This window comes from Pan paniscus, chromosome 11 (assembly GCF_029289425.2).
Source record: "Pan paniscus chromosome 11, NHGRI_mPanPan1-v2.0_pri, whole genome shotgun sequence".
Lineage (NCBI taxonomy): Eukaryota > Metazoa > Chordata > Mammalia > Primates > Hominidae > Pan > Pan paniscus.
The window spans coordinates 39,208,663-39,228,791 of record NC_073260.2 but is presented as its reverse complement, the minus strand read 5'-3'; the positions used below and the strand labels follow the sequence as shown (position 1 = coordinate 39,228,791).

At 37.8% G+C, this 20,129-nt stretch overlaps 1 protein-coding gene across 9 annotated transcripts in view; it reads left to right on the top strand.

The window, feature by feature from the left end:
* INVS (inversin) overlaps positions 1–20,129 on the top strand; it is a 211,836-nt gene that overhangs the window by 133,419 nt on the left and 58,288 nt on the right. For all 9 annotated transcript variants that reach the window (XR_004673400.2, XM_003820637.7, XM_008974082.6 and 6 more), the window contains 4 exons: positions 952–1,125; positions 4,551–4,718; positions 14,944–15,124; positions 17,446–17,555. Coding sequence is in view for 8 of the 9 variants with exons in the window: in XM_003820637.7 (XP_003820685.2) it covers positions 952–1,125; positions 4,551–4,718; positions 14,944–15,124; positions 17,446–17,555 (633 nt within the window). In the remaining variant the exon portion in view is untranslated. The remainder of the gene's footprint in view (positions 1–951; positions 1,126–4,550; positions 4,719–14,943; positions 15,125–17,445; positions 17,556–20,129) is intronic.

The following is a 20,129-nucleotide window of genomic DNA, read 5'->3' as shown; positions in this document are numbered from 1 at the left end:
GCACGATCTCGGCTCACTGCAAGCTCCGCCTCCCAGGTTCACGCCATTCTGCTGCCTCAGCCTCCCGAGTAACTGGGACTACAGGCGCCCACCACCACGCCCGGCTAATTTTTCGTAGAGATGGGGTTTCACCGTGTTGGCCAGGATGGTCTCAATCTCCTGACCTCGTGATCCACCTGCCTCGGCCTCCCAAAGTGCTGGGGTTGCAGATGTGAGCCACCACGCCCGGCCCTGGGATCCAAACTTTGAATAAGCTGCCTCTACCTTAGTTGTACCCATAAATAGCTTTCTTTAAGAAAACTAATCATCCATACCTTATTAACCAGAGGTCCTGAACAAGACATTTAACTACTTTGAATCTCAGTTTCCTCACCTGTAAATTGGGATTTAACATCTCTGCTTATTTCGCATTATTACACTTTGAGTATAAATAATAGGTACTATGTTGGTCAAAATGTGCTGAAACTAATACACCTACACATTGCTGCTGTTAGATAGCAATTTGGAAAATACACCAAACACTGTAAAATGTGCAAACGTCTTTGACCCAACAATTTGGTTCCTGATAATTTATTCTTGTGAAAAAATTAAGAAAAAAATGTGAAAAAAGATGTACGGTGAAGCATTTTCTACAAAAGAAAATATTAGAAACATTCTAGATATCTAACAATAATAGACTGGTTAAATAAAACATGTTGCTTTTATTTGCAATAAAATATTGGCCAGCCACTATGTAAATTATATTCATGTAGAAAGTTCTTGGAAGGAAACATGAAAAAATAAAACAATTGATATCTCAGTATAGTGGAATTACAAGCATTTTTCCTTATTAATTTCTCTGAATGTTATTACTCTAGGAGAATAATTAACATACTTAAAACATTTTAAAATTAAAAAAAATTTTGACCCCATAGTACATTTTTTTCTTATCATCTCTTGTTTTTTATTTAGGGAAATTATCGTTTCATGAAACTCTTACTTACACGCAGAGCAAACTGGATGCAAAAGGATCTGGAAGAGATGACTCCTTTGCACTTGACCACCCGGCACAGGAGCCCTAAGTGTTTGGCACTTCTGCTGAAGTTTATGGCACCAGGAGAAGTGGATACACAGGATAAAAACAAGGTAATGGATACTCAAAATCAAAGACTAATAAGACCAGAAAGCAAATGCTTCCTTTTATGATGTGAAATTTCAAGGAAGAAGGCCTGAATTACCGCATATATACATGGTAGAACAATTCCAAATCTCCATACATCTCAGGGAAGTATTTCACTTAAATTCTGTCATTTTATCCTCTCAGCAACCATGTGTGTTAGGTAGTATCATCTTTTTACAGATGGAAAAACTGAAGCTCAGGAAGATTAAAAGTTTGCCCAAGATGCAAGTGGCAGAACTAGAATTCAAATCTAGTCTTGTCGGCCGTGCGCATTGGCTCATGCCTGTAATCCCAGCACTTTGGGAGGCCGAGGCAAGTGGATCAGCTGAGGTCAGGGGTTCAAGACTGGCCTGGCCAACATAGTGAAACCTCATCTCTACTAAAACTACAAAAATTAGCCGGGCATGTTGGCATGCGCTTGTAATCCCAGCTACTCAGGAAGCTGAGGCATGAGAATCGCTTGAAACTGGGAGGCAGAGGTTTCAGTGAGCCCAGATAGTGCCACTGAACTCCAGCCTGGGTGACAGAGTGAGACTGTCTCAAAAAAAAAAAAAAAAAAAAAAAAGTCAGTCCTGTCTTAACTCCAAAACCCAATATTTGACAGGGAGTCGTAATAGTTACTATAGGTGGTTAGACTCATGATGGCCAAATGCCCATGGCAATGTCCTAAATGCTTAGTGGTTTAGTGGCCTACGCTTTGGTATCAGCCTTCCTGGGTTTCAACCCAGAATCCACTACTTAACTTGTTCTGTGTCCTTGAGCAAATTGCTTAACTCCTCTGTGCCTCAATTTTTGTATGTATGGAAAAAGGGTAATAGGATTACTGTTAGGTTCAGCATAGTATTACATTTCAGTAAATAGAATCAGAACAAGTATAACATAGGAAAAGAAAGGAATTACGTGTTGTTTATTGAAGATGTGGTTATAGGTAATTAGTAAGTGCTATTATACTTGTGGCTTTTTAAAAATCTGCAGTTGTTAGTAAGCAAAAGTAATAAGTTAAATAGTGAGTGTTCATATTAAATGCCTATAGGTACACCTTGAAGGAATACCATGTATGTCAGTTTCTAAAGTTTTTAATGTGACAGATGAGCTTGGTTCCTGCTCATTAAATTATCTAATTGTAGATTGGATTGCTGACAATGCTACTCACGAGGGCTAATACATATTTAAAGAGTTCTTACATTTTTTCTTAATAATTATCCTAATAGGGAAGCCAGTCTTATAGAATTATGTTGACGAGAACAGCAGAAGAGATTTTAAAGCAACTTCAACAAGTTCAAGACGATCATTTTCAACTTTTATCTGAAATAAAGTGTGAACATTGTCAAAATCAAAATGGAGTTGTTTCTGTTTAAAACAACAACAACAAAACCTGACAGAGCCAGGGAAGGCCATGAAGAGAGGATTCTTGTGCTTGTAAGCCTGATTAAAAAAAAAAAAAAATCACAGACTGTGCAAAAACCACAGCCTCGCACAAAGGCCATCATAACCTTACACAAAAATTACTTCTTCAAAGACATTTGCCCAGCAACTGCCTGTCCAACCTTGCACTGGCATTATCTTTGTTATCGATCTTTGTAGCCAAGGATCATCATTTGAAAACAATTACGTAATCCTGCTCATTTTTCTTTTAAAAACTTTTGTCTTCCTTTACTTGAGTACACATAGTTTAGCAATGCCCTACTACCAGATACCAAATAAACATTATTTTCTTTCTTTCTTTTTTTTTTTTTTTTTGAGACAGAGTCTCACTCTATCGCCCAGGCTGGCGTGCAGTGGTGTGATCTTGGCTCACTGAAACCTCCACCTCCCAGGTTCAAGCGATTCTCATGCTTCAGCCTCCCAAGTAGCTGGGATTACAGGCATGCGCCACCAGGCCCAACTAATTTTTGTATTTTTAGTAGAGATGGGGTTTCACCATGTTGACCAGGCTGGTCTCGAACTCCTGACCTCAAGTGATCCACCCGCCTCGATCTCCCAAAGTGCCGGGATTACAGGCATGAGCCACTGCGCCCAGCCAAACATTATTTTCTTTTAGAGAGACTCTGTTATTTAGGTTGACTAAAGCAAGTGCTGCTGTATTTTCAAAATGTATCTTTTCATCAATAACTGGGTCTAATAATTTATCCTCTAAAATTATAGTTAAATTAAAATTTGTCTACTGATACATGGAATGGGTTCCAGATGCATGAATTTCCTATGCATGGATTTTTTTATAGATATTAAAATTCGAAACATCCTATCGAGTTCTTAAGGTCCTTGGTGATAACCAGATGTGCATTATCAAGATCATCACTTACTTTGTTGATGATTATTTATAAATGACTGGGCCGCTTTCTCTTTCTCAGTGTTATCAGTACCGGATGAACTAAATAACTGTCATGCCTAAGAGGTCAGATTCTGGAGTCAGACTGCCTGGGTTAAAATCTCAGTTCAGCCACTTACTTCCTTTGTGTCCCAGAGCAGATTACTTAGGTTCCGTGTGCTGTTTCCTCATCAATCACATGCAAATTTAAAAACATGCTTGTCTCCCAGAGATAGTAAGATGACTGCATGCAGTTAAATAGAAAATAGTCTCCCTTGTTCAAAGGAAATATATTCCAACACCTCCAATGGACACTTGAAACTGCGGATAGTGTCAAACCCAATTGCCGTCAATAGGAACACATTTCTGTTCATATCTTCTACCCACAAATTTAGTACTTTTTCCGTCTTAACTAAGCACTTATCAGGCACTATGGCCATAATTTTTGCAGTTTGGTATGCAACAGCAAAACCAGCATGAGTTTCTTCTTCCTTCTTTACAGTTTCACAGATAGAATTGTTCTTACGGTAGAGCTTAGCAAACTCAACAAACAATTTTTTCTTATTAAGTTGAGAGCTTTCACCTTTTCACTTAAAGGAAACACTTCATAGCTGCTCTTTGGCATATCTGAATCACCAGTATCAATAATTTTGAGCTTTGGGGCCATTAAGTAAAAGAAGGATGACTTGAACACAAGCACTGTGAATCTAATATTGTGACAATGAATGGGATAACTGAGTTGGCTGCTAGGTGACTAACTGGCAGGGAATGTCTACAGTGGGGATATGCTGAACAAAGGAAGGATTTGTGTCCCAGGTAGGATGGGGTGGGATGAAGCACTATTTCAACATGTTATTTAGAATGGCACACAATTTAAAACTTATGAATTGTTTATTTCTGGAATGTTCTATTTAATATTTTTAGACTTCGGTTGAACACAGAGACCTGAAATCATGAAAAGTGAAAACAAAGATACAGGGCAACTACTGTATAAAACTCTTATAACAGTGCCTGTCCCACAATAAAAGATTGGGGAAAGTTAGTTGTTACTGTTGTTATTTCGAGAACCTCTCGATTTTGCAGCAAACAGCTCTGCATTGGAGTGCCTACTACAATAACCCTGAGCATGTGAAGCTGCTCATCAAGCATGATTCTAACATTGGGATTCCTGATGTTGAAGGCAAGATCCCACTTCACTGGGCAGCCAACCATAAAGATCCAAGTGCTGTTCACACAGTGAGATGCATTCTGGTGAGTTGAATGGTACTGCTAGACCTGAATGGCCTTGAAATTTTTTTATTATGAATTATTTAATATATACAAAAGTGTATATTTGACATACAAGCAAATTATTAAGCAAAAGAATACAACAGACATATGGACTCATCCCCCAAGAAGTAGAACATTTCAGTACCACTATTTAAGACCACATAGAGGTTTCCTATGTCCCAGTTTTTAAACGCATTCATTCCCCTTATGCCGTGCTCATTCCTGTACCCCAGCAACTACTTCCCTGAATCCTGAATTTATATTTATTTCCTTACTTTGTTTCATACTTGTTTTTATTAAACAGTGAATAGATATAAGTATCAGTAAAATACATGTAAAGTATAAATAATAATGAAACAACAAATACTCATATACTCAATATCAAGTTTAAGAAAAAGTATATTACCATTACCTTTGAAGTCGTCTGAGTGGAGTACCTCTCAGTCTCATTCTATTCTCTCCTTTCACAGAGGCAACAACTGTCTTCAATCTTGTGTTATCATTCCCCTGATTTCCATTACCACATTTATTTGTATCCTTAAACAATATATTGCTCAGTTTTTAAAGGTTTTGAATTTGATATACAAGGAATTATATTGCATGTTTTTGTTTTTGTTTTGTTTTCTTTTTTTGCAGTGCCCTATTCTTTCTCGCTCAACCTTATGCTGTTTATTTTATTTTATTTTATTTTTGAGACAGAGTCTTGCTCTGTCACCCAGGCTGTAGTACAGTGGCATGATCTCGGCTTACTGCAGCCTCCACCTCCCAGGTTTAAGCAATTCTCCTGCCTCAGCGTCCCAGGTAGCTGGGACTGCAGGCATGCGCCACCGTGCCTGGCTAATTTCCGTATTTTTAGTAGAGACCGGGTTTCACCATGTTGGCAAGGATGGTCTCGACCTCTTGACCTCGTGATCTACCTGCCTCAGCCTCCCAAAGTGCTGGGATTACAGGTGTGAGCCAACGTGTCCGACCACTGGTGATTTTATCTATGTTGCTGCATGTAGCCATGATATATTAATTCTTACTGCTATATAGGATTCCATCTTATGAATAAGCCACACAGTATTCATTCTGTTATTGACAGATACTTTGTTTCCAGTTTTTTGTTATTTACAAACAGTGCTGCATTGATATTTTTGAACATATCTAGGATATATATTTAACTGGTTGTTATAGGTGTATAGGAATGCAGTTGATATTTTTGATCATTGATTACATATCTAACTAATTCGCTAAACTCCTTATTTGTTTCGAATATTTATCAGTAGATTCTTTGAGGTTTTCTAATCCCTCTGTCCCAGCTTCTAATTTACATGCTATGATAGTCCAATAGTTAGTCACATTTCTTTTTAACACACAAATTAGACTTTAAAGTATTATTTTTTAATCGTTTTTTACAACCTCTGATACTAAAAGTATTATTTTGTATATGCAATGCTTAGCTCTGCATTTTTTTTGTATCTCAAATTTTCCTTCTAAAGTTATTATTTTACATCCTGAAATATAGTTCTTAGATTTTTTTTATTATTATACTATAAGTTCTGGGATACAGGTGCAAAACGTTCAGGTTTGTTACATAGGTATACATGTGCCATGGTGGTTTGCTGCACCCATCAACCTGTCATCTACATTAGGTATTTCTCCTAATGCTATCCCTCCCCTTGCCCCCCACCCCCCAACAGGCCCCACTGTGTGATGTTCCCCTCCCTGTGTCCATGTGTTCTCATTGTTCAACTCCCACTTATGAGAACATGTGGTGTTTGGTTTTCTGTTCTTGTGTTAATTTTCGGAGAATGATGGTTTCCAGCTTCATCCATCTCCCTGCAAAGAACATGAACTCATTCTTTTTATGGCTGCATAGTATTCCATGGTGTATATGTGCCACATTTTCTTTATCCAGTCTATCATTGATGGGCATTTGGGTTGGTTCCATGACTTTGCTATTGTAAATAATACTGCAATAAACATATGTGTGCTTGTGTCTTTATAGTAGAATGATTTATAATCCTCTGGATATATACCCAGTAATAGGATTCCTGGGTCAAATGATATTTCTGGTTCTAGATCCTTGAGAATCACCACACTGTCTTCCACAATGGTTGTACTAATTTACACTCCACCAACAGTGTAAAAGCATTCCTATTTCTCCACATCTTCTCCAGCATCTGTTGTTTCCTGACTTTTTAATGATCGCCATTCTAACTGGCATGAGATGGTGGTATCTCATTGTGGTTTTGATTTTCATTTCTCTAATGACCAGTGATGATGAGCTTTTTTTCATATGTTTTTTGGCCACATAAATGTCTTCTTTTGAGAAGTGTCTGTTCGTATCCTTTGCCCACTTTTTAATGAGTTTTTTTTTTCTTTTAAATTTGTTTAAGTTCCTTGTAGATTCTGGATATTAGCCCTTTGTCAGATGGATAGATTGCAAAATATTTTCTCCCATTCTGTAGGTTGCCTGTTCACGCTGATGATAGTTTCTTTTGCTGTGCCAAAGCTCTTTAGTTTCATTAGATCCCATTTGTCCATTTTGGCTTTTGTTGCCATTGCTTTTGGTGTTTTAGTCATGAAGTCTTTGCCCGTGCCTATGTCCTGAATGGTATCACCTAGGTTTTCTTCTAGCATTTTTATGATTTTAGGTCTTACGTTTAAGTCTTTAATCCATCTTGAGTTAATTTTTTGTATAAGGTGTAAGGAAGGGGTCCAGTTTCAGCTTTCTGCATATGGCCAGCCAGTTTTCCAAACATTTAGGAAATAGGGAATCCTTTCCCCATTGCTTGTTTTTGTCAGCTTTGTCATAGATCAGATGGTTGTAGATGTGTGGCATTATTTCTGAGGCCTCTGTTCTGTTCCATTGGTCTATATATCTGTTTTGGTACAAGTACCATGCTGTTTTGTTTACTGTAGCCTTGTATTATAGTTTGAAGTCAGGTAGCTTGATACCTCCAGCTTTCTTCTTTTTGCTTAGGATTGTCTTGGCTATACAGGCTCTTTTTTTGTTCCATAGGAAATTTAAAGTAGTTTTTTTCTAATTATGTGAAGAAAGTCAATGGTAGCTTGATGGAAATAGCATTGAATTTATATATTACTTTGGGCAGTATGGCCATTTTCATGATATTGATTCTCCCTGTCCATGAGTGTGGAATGTTTTTCCATTTGTTTGTGTCCTCTCTTATGTCCTTGAACAGTGGTTTAAAGTTCTCCTTCAGGAAACTACAATGTGAAGAAGTCCTTCACATCCCTTGTAAGTTGTATTCCTAGGTATTTTATTTCTCTTTGTAGCAATTGTGAATGGGAGTTCACTCATGATTTGCTCTTTGTTTTTCTGTTTTTGGTGTATAGGAATGCTTGGGAGTTTTGCACATTGATTTTGTATCCTGAGACTTTGCTGAAGCTGCTTATCAGCCTAAGGAGTTTCTGGGCTGAGACGATGGGGTTATCTAAATACACAATCATGTCATCTGCAAACAGAGACAATTTGACTTCCTCTCTTCCTGTTTGAATACCTTTTATTTCTTTCTCTTACCTGATTGCCCTGGCCAGACTTCCAATACTATGTTGAATAGGAGTGGTGAGAGAGGGTATCCTTGTCTTGTGCCAGTTTTAAAAGGGAATGCTTCCAGCTTTTGCCAATTCATTATGATATTGGCTGTGGGTTTGCCATAAATTGCTCTTATTATTTTTAGATATGTTCCATCAATACCTAATTTATTGAGTGGTTTTAGCATGAAGCGGTGTTGAATGTTATCGAAGGCCTTTTCTGCATCTATTGAGATAATCATGTGGTTTTTGTCATTGGTTCTGTTTATGTGATGGATTACATTTATTGATTTGCATATGTTGAATCAGCCTTGCATCCCAGGGATGAAGCTGACTTGATCGTGGTAGATAAGCTTTTTGATGTGCTGCTGGTTTTGGTTTACCAGTATTTTATTGAGGATTTTCGCATTGATGTTCATCAGGGATGTTGGCCTACAATTTTCTATTTTTCTTGTGTCTCTGCTAGGTTTTGGTGTCAGGATGATGCTGGCCTCATAAAATGAGTTAGGGAGGATTCCCTCTTTTTCTATTGTTTGGAATAGTTTCAGAAGGAATGGTACCAGCTCCTCTTTGTACCTCTGGTAGAATTCGGCTGTGAATCCATCTGGTCCTGGACTTTTATTGGTTGGTAGGCTATTAATTACTGCCTCAATTTCAGAACTTGTTATTGGTCTATTCAGGGATTCGACTTCTTCCTGGTTTAGTCCTGGGAGGGTGTATGTGTCCAGGGATCTATCCATTTCTTGTAGATTTTCCAGTTTATTTGCATGGAAGTGTTTATAGTATTCTCTGATGGTAGTTTGTATTTCTGTGGGGTCAGTGGTGATATCCCCTATATCATTTTTTATTGTGTCTATTTAATTCTCTGTTTTCTTCTTTATTAGTCTGGCTAGTGGTCTATTTTGTTAGTCTTTTCAAAAAACCAGCTCCTGGATTCACTGATTTTTTTGAAGGATTTCTCGTGTTTCTGTCTCCTTCAGTACTGCTCTGATCTTAGTTATCTCTTGTTTTCTGTTAGGTTTTTAATTTGTTTGCTCTTGATTCTCTACTTGTTTTAATTGTGATGTTAGGGTGTCAATTTTAGATCTTTCCTACTTTGTCCTGTGGGCATTTAGTGCTGTAAATTTCCCTCTAACCACTGCTTTAGCTGTGTCCCACAGATTCTGGTACGTTGTGTCTTTGTTCTCATTGGTTTCAAAGAACTTATTTATTTCTGCTTTTATTTTATTATTTGCTCAGTAGTCTTTCAGGAGCCGGTTGTTCAGCTTCCATGTAGTTGTGCGGTTTTGAGTGAGTTTCTTAATCCTGAGTTCTAATTTGATTGCACTGTGGTCTAAGAGACTGTCTGTTATGATTTCCATTCTTTTACATTTGCTGAGGAGGTTTTACTTCCAATTACGTGGTCAATTTTAGAATAAGTTCTATGTGGTACTGAGAAGAATATATATTCTGTTGATTTGGGGTGGAGAGTTCTGTAGATGTTTATTAGGTCCACTTGATCCATAGCTGAGTTCAAGTCCTGAATATCCTTCTTAATTTTCTGTTGCATTGATCCATCTAATATTGACAGTGAGGTGTTAAAGTATCCCACTATTATTGTGTGGGAGTGTAAGTCTCTTTGTAGGTCTCAAAGAACTTGCTTTATGAATCTGGGTGCTCCTGTATTGGGTGCATATATATTTAGGATAGTTCGCTCTTCTTGTTATATTGATCCCTTTAACTTTAAGGAATTCCCTTCTTTGTCTTTTTTGATCTTTGTTGGTTTAAAGTCTGTTTTATCAGAGACTAGGATTGCAACCCCTGCTTTTTTTTTTTCTTTCCATTTGCTTGGTAAATCTTCCTCCATCCGTTTATTTTGAGCCTGTGTGTGTCTTTGCACATGAGATGGGTCTCTTGAATTCAGCACGCTGGTGGGTCTTGACTCTTTATCCAATTTGCCAGCCTTTGTCTTTTAATTGAGGCATTTAGCCCATTTACATTTATGGTTAATATTGTTATGTGTGAATTTGATCCTGTTATCATGATGCTAGCTGGTTATTTTGTACATTAGTTGATAGTTTCTTCATAGTATGGTTGGTCTTTATATATTGGTATCTCTTTGCAGTGGCTGGTACCAGTTTTTCCTTCCCATATTTAGTGGTTCCTGCAGGAACTCTTGTAAGGCAGGCCTGGTGGTGACAAAAATCCCTCAGCATTTGCTTATCTGTAAAGGATTTTATTTCTCCTTCACTTATGAAGCTTAGTTTGGCTGGATATGAAATTCCGAGTTGAAAATTCTTTTCTTTAAGAATGTTGAATATTGGCCCCCACTCTCTTCTGGCTTGTAGGGTTTCTGCAGAGAGATCTGCTGTTAGTCTGATGGGTTTCCCTTTGAGGGTAACCTGATCTTTCTGTCTGGTGCCCCTTAACATTTTTTTCTTCATTTGAACCTTGGTGAATCTGATGATTATGTGTCTTGGGGTTGCTCTTCTTGAGGAGCATCTTAATGGTGTTCTCTGTATTTCCTGAATTTGAATATTGGCCTGTCTTGCTAGATTAGGGAAGTTCTCCTGGATAATATCCTGAAGTGTGTTTTCCAACTTGGTTCCATTCTCCTCATCACTTTCAGGTACACCAGCATAGGTTTGGGAAACAGTCCCATATTTCTTGGAGGCTTTGTTCATTCCTTTTCATTATTTTTTCTCTAACCTTGCCTTCATGCTTTATTTCATTAAGTTGATCTTCAGTCTCTGATATCCTTTCCTCCACTTGATCGATCCGGCTGTTGATACTTGTGTATGCTTCACGAAGTTCTTGTGCTGTGTTTTTTAGCTCCATCAGGTCATTTATGTTCTTCTATAAACTGGTTATTCTAGTTAGCAGTTCCTGTAATCTTTTATCAAGGTTCTTAGCTTCCTTGCATTGGGTTAGAACATGCTCCTTTAGCTTGGAGGATTTTATTACCCACCTTCTGAAGTCTTCTTCTGTCAATTCATCAAACTCATTCTCTGTCCATTTTTGTTCCTTTGCTGGCAAGGACTTATGATCTTTTGGAGGAGAAGAGGCATTCTGGTTTTTGGAATTTTCAGCATTTTTGCACAGGTTTTCCCTCATCTTCATGGATTTATCTACCTTTGATCTTTGATGCTGATGACCTTTGGATGGGATTTTTGTGTGGGTGTCCTTTTTGTTGATGTTGATATTATTGCTTTCTGTTTGTTAGTTTTCCTTCTAACAGTCAGGCCTCTCTTCTAGGGGTCTGCTGGAGTTTGCTGGAAGTCCACTTCAGACCCTGTTTGCGTGGGTATCACCATCAGAGGCTACGGAACAGTAAAGATTGCTGCCTATTCTTTCCTCTGGATGCTTTGTCCCAGATGGGCACCTGCTAGATTCCAGCCGGGGCTCTCCTGTATGAGGTGCCTGCCGACCCCTGCTGGGAGGTGTCTCCCAGTGAGGAGGCACAGGAGTCAGGGACCCACTTGGGGAGGCAGTCTTTCCCTTAGCAGAGCTCAAGCACTCTGTTGGGAGATCTGCTGCTTTCTTCAGAGCTGGCAGGCAGGAATATTTAAGTCTGCTGAAGCTGTGCCCACAGCCACTCCTTCCCCAGGTGCTCTGTCCTAGGGAGATGGGAGTTTTATCTATAAGCCCCTGACAGGAACTGCTGCCTTTCTTTCAGAGATGCCCTGCCCAGAGAGGAAGAATCTAGAAAGGCAGTCTGGCTATAGCGGCTTTGCTGCGCTGTGGTGGGCTCCGCTCAGTTCAAACTTCTTGGAGGCTTTGTTTACACTGTGAGGGGAAAACCGCCTACTCAAGCCTCAGTAATGGTGACACCCCTCCCCCCACCACGCTCAGGCATCCCAGGTTGACTTCAGACTGCTGTGCTGGCAGCGAGAATTTCAAGCTAGTGGATCTTAGCTTTCTGGGCTCCAGGGAGGTGGGACCCACTGAGCAAAACCACTTGGCTCCCTGGCTTCAGCCCCCTTTCCAGTGGAGTGAACGGTTTTGTTTCCCTGGGGTTCCAGGTGCCACTGGGGTACAAAAAAGAACTCCTGAAGCTAGCTCAGTGTCTGCCCAAACGGCCACCCAGTTTTGCGCTTGAAACCTAGGGCCCTGGTGCTGTAGGCACCCTAGGGAATCTCCTAGTCTGAAGGTTCTAAAAACCGTGAAAAAAGTGTAGTATCTGGGCCAGATACCGTCCCTGCTGGCACTGTGCATCACGGCTTCCCCTGACTAGGGGAGGGAGTTCCCTGATCCTTTGTGTTTCCCAGGTGAGGCGATGCCCTACCCTGCTTCTGCTCACCGTCTGTGGGCTGCACCCACTGTCTAACCAGTCCCAATGAGATGAACTGGGCACCTCAATTGGAAATGCAGAAATCACTCACCTTCTGCATTGGTCTCACTGGGAGCTGCAGACCAGAGCTGTTCCTATTTGGCCATCTTGCTGAGTTGTCCTCTTGACTCCCTTTAGTATAGATCTTTCGGTGGTCAACTCTCTCTGGTTTTTTTGTTTGTTTTTAGTTTTTTTGGGACAGAGCCTTGGGCTGTCTCCCAGGCTGGAGTGCAGTGATGTGATCTCAGCTCACTGCAACCTCTGCATCCTGGGTTCAAGTGATTCTCCTGCTTCATCCTCCTGAGTAGCTGGGACTACAGGCACATGCCACCACGCACAGCTAATTTTTATATTTTTAGTAGAGACGGGGTTTCACCATGTTGGCCAGACTGGTTTTGAACTCTTGGCCTCAAGTGATCCACCTACGTCAGCCTCCCAAGGTGCTGGGATTACAGGCATGAGCCACCACCCCCAGCCAACTCTCCTTTTTAATTGTTAAGAATGTATGCCTCTTGAAAAAAAAATGATTATCCTGTGTACACAGTCCTAGGAATCTATTTTTCTCAGCTCTTTCAGCATATTACTTTGCTACTTTCTGCCTTTTATTATTGCTCTTAAGGAGTCTGTTATTGGTCTGTCATTCCTTTATACATGATGTATCTTTTCTCTCAGGCTGCTTTTACATTTTGCTCTTTGTTTGGCATTCTACAGTTTTACTACAGTGTGTCTAGGTGTGGCCTTTTTAAAAAATCCTGTTTGGTATACATTCTGATTATTGCATCTCAGTTCTGCCAAACATATATAGCTGTTATCTTTAAATATCACCTCTCCTTCATTCCCTTTACTCTTGCCTTTAGGGTCTCCAATTATATATCTTTTAAGGCTTTTTATCTAATCCTCCATGTCTTTTAACTTCTCTTTTATATTCTCATCTCCTTGTCTCTTTCTGTTGCGTCCTAGGTAATGACATCAGATCTGTCTTCCAGTTTACTAAGTTTTTCTTCAAATAAGTCCAACCTGTTGTTTACCCTATCCATTGAACTGTTAATCTTTGTGATTACATTTTTCACTTCTAAAAGTTCTATTTGGTTCTTTTTCAAATCTGCCTGGTAATTTTGATAATGCTTGCTATAAAGATCCAGTAGAAAAATTAATTAACATTGTGAACTCACTAATAAACACATGATTAAAAAATCTCAACCCCATTCATAAATGAACTACAAGTTAAAATAGCAGCGAAATGTCTTTCATAACCATAAGGGAAAAATGCAGTAAGCTTGATAATACCAAATGATTAATTTCTGCCAGCATGTAGGGAAATAAAGACTTTTACATATTGTCATGAGAGTGTTAATTGGTAAGACCATTTGGAGAGTGATGTGACAATACCTGTTTGAAGATATCCTTCACCCCAGCAGTTCCCCTTCTAGCTGTCTAGCCTATGGAAAAATCTCACACATGTGCTACAAGGGATATGTAAAGGAAACATTAATTGCAGCATTGTCTGTAATAGTGAAAAAAAATGGGAATAGCCTAAATGTTCCTCAGTAGGAAAATAGATAACTATATTGTGGTTTATTCAAGCACTTCAATAATTGAACTATTACCAACATAGATATCCAAGGTATAGTGTTGAGAGAAAGAATTGCCAAAGGATACATGTCCGTTGCCATAATGTAAACATTTGAAAACACACATACAAAATTTATATATTGTTTATGGATACATACATATATACAAAAGTATAAAAACATACATCTTTAGTTGAATGATAACAGAAACAAAAGCATATCAGGCAAAATGTTGACACCTTTTTAATCTAGATAATCAGTATGTAATGGTTATATTATTTTCTGTACTTTTTATAATTAAATATGAAAATAATTTTTTAAAGATTTAGACTTTGTACCTTTTCCATGATTTATCACTTGTGCTGAGAGATAATGTAGAGGTCTTATTTCAAAAATTCCTCAGTTAATTCCTGTGCCAGGCTGGGCACAGTGACTCACACCATAATCCCAGCATTTTGGGAGGCTGAGGTAGGAGAATTGCTTGAGCCTAGGAATTCAAGACCAGCCTGAGAAACATGGCAAAACCCCATCTCTACAAAAAACACAAAAATTAGCCAGGTGTGGTGGGGTGTGCCTGTAGTCCCAGCTACTTGGGAAGCTGAGGCAGGATTGCTTGAGCCCAGGAGTTTGAGGCTGCAGTGAGCTGTGATCATGCCACTGTACTCCAACCTGGGTGACAGAACAAGACCCTGTCTCTAAAAAAGAAAGAAAGAAAAAAATACTTACACCAAATGTAATTTATTGAGGATTCCATGTATGTCTGAAGTCTCTGGTTCCTTCAAATCAGGATGCTGCTCCAACAGAGTCTTTACTGAACTGGCAAGACTACGAGGGTCGAACTCCTCTTCACTTTGCAGTTGCTGATGGGAATGTGACCGTGGTTGATGTCTTGACCTCATATGAAAGCTGCAATATAACGTCTTATGATAACTTATTTCGAACCCCACTGCACTGGGCAGCTTTATTAGGTACGTGACTCAAAGGATCAACAGTAGAAGGAACTGCATAAGTATAGGAATATTTCTGTGCCTTCCCTTCCACTGTTTACTCCCTACTCCTAGTTAATTATTTTGATTTCTAACTGATATGTTGCATTGTTTTATAAACTAAATTATAGTAATATAAATTTATTTTATGTTAAATGTTTTAATTTCAACATCATATCTTCACTTTAAATTTTTGTTATAAAAGTAATTCACATTTAGTGACAACATGTGAATGTAACATAAACCTCTTTTCACATTCAGCGCCTATATTTTTGGGGAGGAGGGCTTTAATTTTATGTTTGTGCTAATACTATGATATTTGAGTTTTTTTCTTTATATTTTCCTGAAATGCCTTTTACTTAACCTTTTTGAAGATCACTTTTATAGATGAGAGAGTGTATATATGTGTATGTTTTATGTGTATGTTGGGGTTTTTTGTGTGTGGAGTCAATCTGAGAGTCTTTCTCTTTCAATGAAGGAGTTTTACCCATTAATAGTCATTGTTAAAAGATAATCAGGTCTTTTTTTTTCCTGCTATCTTTCTATTCTTAGTGTTTTCAGTTTAACGTTTTGTTTTGTTTTGTTTCCTGTTTCCTTTGCTTTCTGCTCTTTGGTATATGGATTAGATTTGATGTTGTTATTTGATTTTGAATTGCCTAATGTTTTAGGAGGGTTTAGGAGTGGCTACTTTTAAATTTATCAAAAACTTTTTAAAGCCTGAATCAGAGTCAAGAGCAAAAATGCATCTATTGATTCCCACCTATTTAAGACAAAAAATTTAGCACAGATACTCATCACTCTTTTACTACTTGTTAATGTAATCTGAGATTTCCCCCTAATTATTATAATCTTGATCTTAGTTTTTAAATTACACATTATCTTTTTTTTAAATGATGTTTATATGTGCACTCACTTTTATCGCCAGATTTAGAATTATTATTCAGATTTCATCTTACATCCCTTTTTATTTTTCTTCTGGATTCTGGGCTTACTTGGCAAATTTGTCTCCATGTAACTAAATTGACTTTTTGTTCTATAAGTTTTGCTTTCTTTCTGCCTCCTATATAGATTGTATTTTGGGTTATATTTTTATTTCCTTGTCTTACCTATATTTCTTTTTATCTCATTTCATTTCCTTTTAACTTCCTTCCATTACTTTTTCATTTCACTCTGTTTTCTTCTTAGAATACCCTGTTTCTGTTTCATAGAAGCCATCTCTTTTTGCACTAAGTCGAGGATACCAGTTTCCTGAAATTTTCCTCTGGATCCTTCTCTAGATCATTTTCAGAGGTATGCTGCTTATCTTCCTGACAGTGTTTCTTTTTCACTTTCCTATAGTATGTTTTTTTGTAGTCCTTACTGAATTTTTCCCTTTATTTCTCAAACAAAATGATATGTGTTTAGAGTAACTATGTGGCAAAGATTGTCTTTAATCCCACATTTGTGTTATGGAGAACTCCATCTTAGACCACCTCTGGAGAGCAGATAGATGAACACAATTTCCACTCAAATTACTTTCCTCTGCTTGGCTTTTATGCAGTATATCCTTGCTCTGCTAATGGGGCATCTTCTTCATTCTCCAATATCTGAAAGCAATAGAGTGTATGAAATTTCAGGTTTCCTACGTATGCTACTACCAGGTTTATTCATTTTTTAATATTTTCTACAGCTCTTCACTTGTGGAGATCACATCCTCCAGAATGCACTACATTGTCTTCATCGCTGCCTTATCATGCCTGCCCACTTGTTTTCTGAGATTTGAAATCACTGCCTAGATGTTATAAAATATAAATATAATAAAAGATTGTGGAAAGGAGAATATAGGGATGGGAAGCCTCAGAGATAGAAGAGGTTGTGTTATAGTTTGTCCACCTGAATAGAAGAGAACAGTTATGCAGTTCTGTTTGGTTGGGCAATGGAACCTTGAGAGTAGGAGCAGTGAAGGCTAAGAGGGCTTGGCTCTAAAGCACCTTCCCCTCCTTTGCTTTAGGCAGCTTTATAAAGTGAAGCCAGGGAATGCAATGAGGTGATACCTAATATAGTTTTTTCTCAGCCTGGCAATTATACTTAATTCATTCCTACCTGATGGAAGCATTAAGTTTTTAGTAAGTTTTCATTCTGTTCTACTTCATATTAATATGTTAGTGAGAAGTTAGAAGAGGCTGCATTGGGGGCTGCTGTTCAGAAACCGTTGTGAATGCTGTATTATGTTAGTGATTTTTCTTACCTTTTTCATTTAAATAGATTATAAATTAATTAACATCCTTTATAAGTGATAATTACCTTTTTGTGTCTTTTCTCAGGCCATGCACAGATTGTCCATCTTCTTTTAGAAAGAAATAAGTCTGGAACTATCCCATCTGACAGCCAAGGAGCCACACCTTTGCACTATGCTGCTCAGAGTAACTTTGCTGTAAGTAAAACAAGACAATGCTCTTTTTTCTTAGTGAAAATTGTTATTTTTATATAATTGTAGATTCATATGTAGTTGTAGGAAATAATACAACAAGATTGCATGTACCCTTCACCTAGTTCACTCTGTTTTTATTTATTTATTTATTTATTTATTTATTTTTCCAATAAGCTTTTTGCACTCCTACACCTAATTCACTCTAATGATAACATCCAATACAATATCATAAACAGGAAATTGACATTGATACAATCCCTGATCTTATTCAGCTTTGCCCAGATTTACTTAGACTCATTTGTCTGTTTTTATGTAGCAATTATCTTTTAACAATGGTTCATGCTGTTCACTCTGTGATGCAAGTGATAGTCTGAGGTTTTTTAAGTTGTTAGTCACATCTGAAGTTTTATACAGATTTTATTTTAATGTTAAGCATAACATTTTACTTTACTGTAAGAATACTTCATCTTTATATTACTTTTATAGCACTAAGAACATCTTAGTGTTCAGCCACGTGTAATTGTCCTTAAAGCAGTGTGGCAAGGCTTTGGAACTAGAACAATCTCGGCTAGAATCATCTGTGCAGTTTGCTAAACTGTATTACCTTACACAAGTTTCTTAATCTTAGTTTCTTCATATGTAAGATGAGGATAATTATACCTTTTCTTCCAGGATTGTTGTAAAGATTAGAGAAAATTTATGACAAGTGCCTGCTGTATACCTTAGCATAGAGCAGGTACTCAAGAAATAGAATGTGCTCTCATTACTACTAGTGTTGATAATTATGTATATTATACGTCTGAGAATGCAAAAACGAATTATTTCCAAAAATACTGAATAGTATTCATAGTTCTTCCCCTCCACTTTCTCATCCATTATGTCCCTAGTCCACCCCGCAACATGATAGTGTCTAGGCTACTTCAGCTTCCTGAGTGTGAATGGCCATCAAGAACCAGATTCATCCAAGGATGCACATGTTAAAACAGATTTTGCTGCCTTCTACATGGGTATGCATAGTGAAACCCTTCGTTTCATCAAATTATAATAATACTATCAGGCCAGACACAGTAGCTCACACCTGTAATCCCAGCACTTTGGGAGGCAGAGATGGGCGGATCACCTAAGGTCTGGAGTTCGAGAACAGCCTGGCCAACATGGTGGAAACCCCGTTTCTACTAAAAATACAAAAATTAGCCGGGCGAGGTGGCTGGCACCTGTAGTCTCAGCTACTTGGGAAGCTGAGGCAGAAGAATCACTTGAACCTAGGAGGCGGAGGTTGCAATGAGCCAGGATAGCGCCACTGCACTCCAGCCTGGGCGACAGAGCAAGACTTCATCTCAAAAATAAATAAATAAATAAATAATACTATCATCAAGCATAGTATAATTTCATCTTTGTGACCTCTCCAAATGCTCTATTAAATACTCAGATCTCTAAAATATCTTATCTTCACACACTTCCTACTCTGGTATCCAGAACAACTATTCCTATAATCCTTGCTTCTTGTATTCCTAATAACTTATTCAATTTACCACCTAGAGTTTTGACAAATCATTATCTATTATCACCTAACAAAGCAGTATTTTAGGAGAAGCTTTTTCTTATTACAAATAGATAGGAAATTAACCTGACCCAGTCTAGTCAATCTATGGAAATCACAGCTCAACCCATAAATCAACACAAGGCTATTAGATAAGTCATGTTATCCCCTGTTTACAGAAAACAAAACAAAACAAAACAAGGTTCCATGAGATTAAATGACTTGCTCATGGTCTTGAACCCAAAATTTAGACTCCAAATTTAATATATATATACAGACACCAATAATTAAATAGGTGTGCTAATGGAAACAAGAAAGAATGGTAGAACATTATTCTTCATAATGACTCAATAATATAATAATATAATAATTATATTCAAAGAAATATTTTGTTGGATAATCTGTCAATTCCAGAGTTGATTTTTAATAATCATACAAATTATATAAGCTCAGTTTCAAGTCCCTTGATCTCCTTGTCCTCTATTAACTGACAAGAAATTACAACTCGTTCCTTGAAAAATGCAGACACATTCCCCTACACACACAGAGCCCTGTAAACATTCATCATTAAGTAAAAACATACTCAGCAAAGAAATGTTTGCAAATTAGTAAAAGAAAACAAAGCAAAAAATCACAAACTTTTACCTCAGTAACTCAACAAATAGTCTTAAAAGTAGAAAGCAGTGTGTGATGCTGTGGAAGGAGTGCTGTGATTTAACCCTGGATTCTTCCTTTATCTGCCACCAATATTTATATGACCTTGGAACCTACATTTCTTCATCTGTAAAATAAGGAACTGGATTAGATGAGCCCTTGAATTCTTCTTTCTATAAAATACTGAGAGTCAACATTTTATACATTTTTGATCAGATCACAGCCTCCAGCACTTTTTGTCTGAAACTCTTTTACCTCCATTCAATCAAAAGTTTCTATGATCTTTCTAAAGTTTATGTGAGTCTGAGTTCAGAATAAAGAGGCAATTTAAAATGCTGGAATATTAACCCCCATTAAAATTGTCAGGCACTAATAGAATTGTC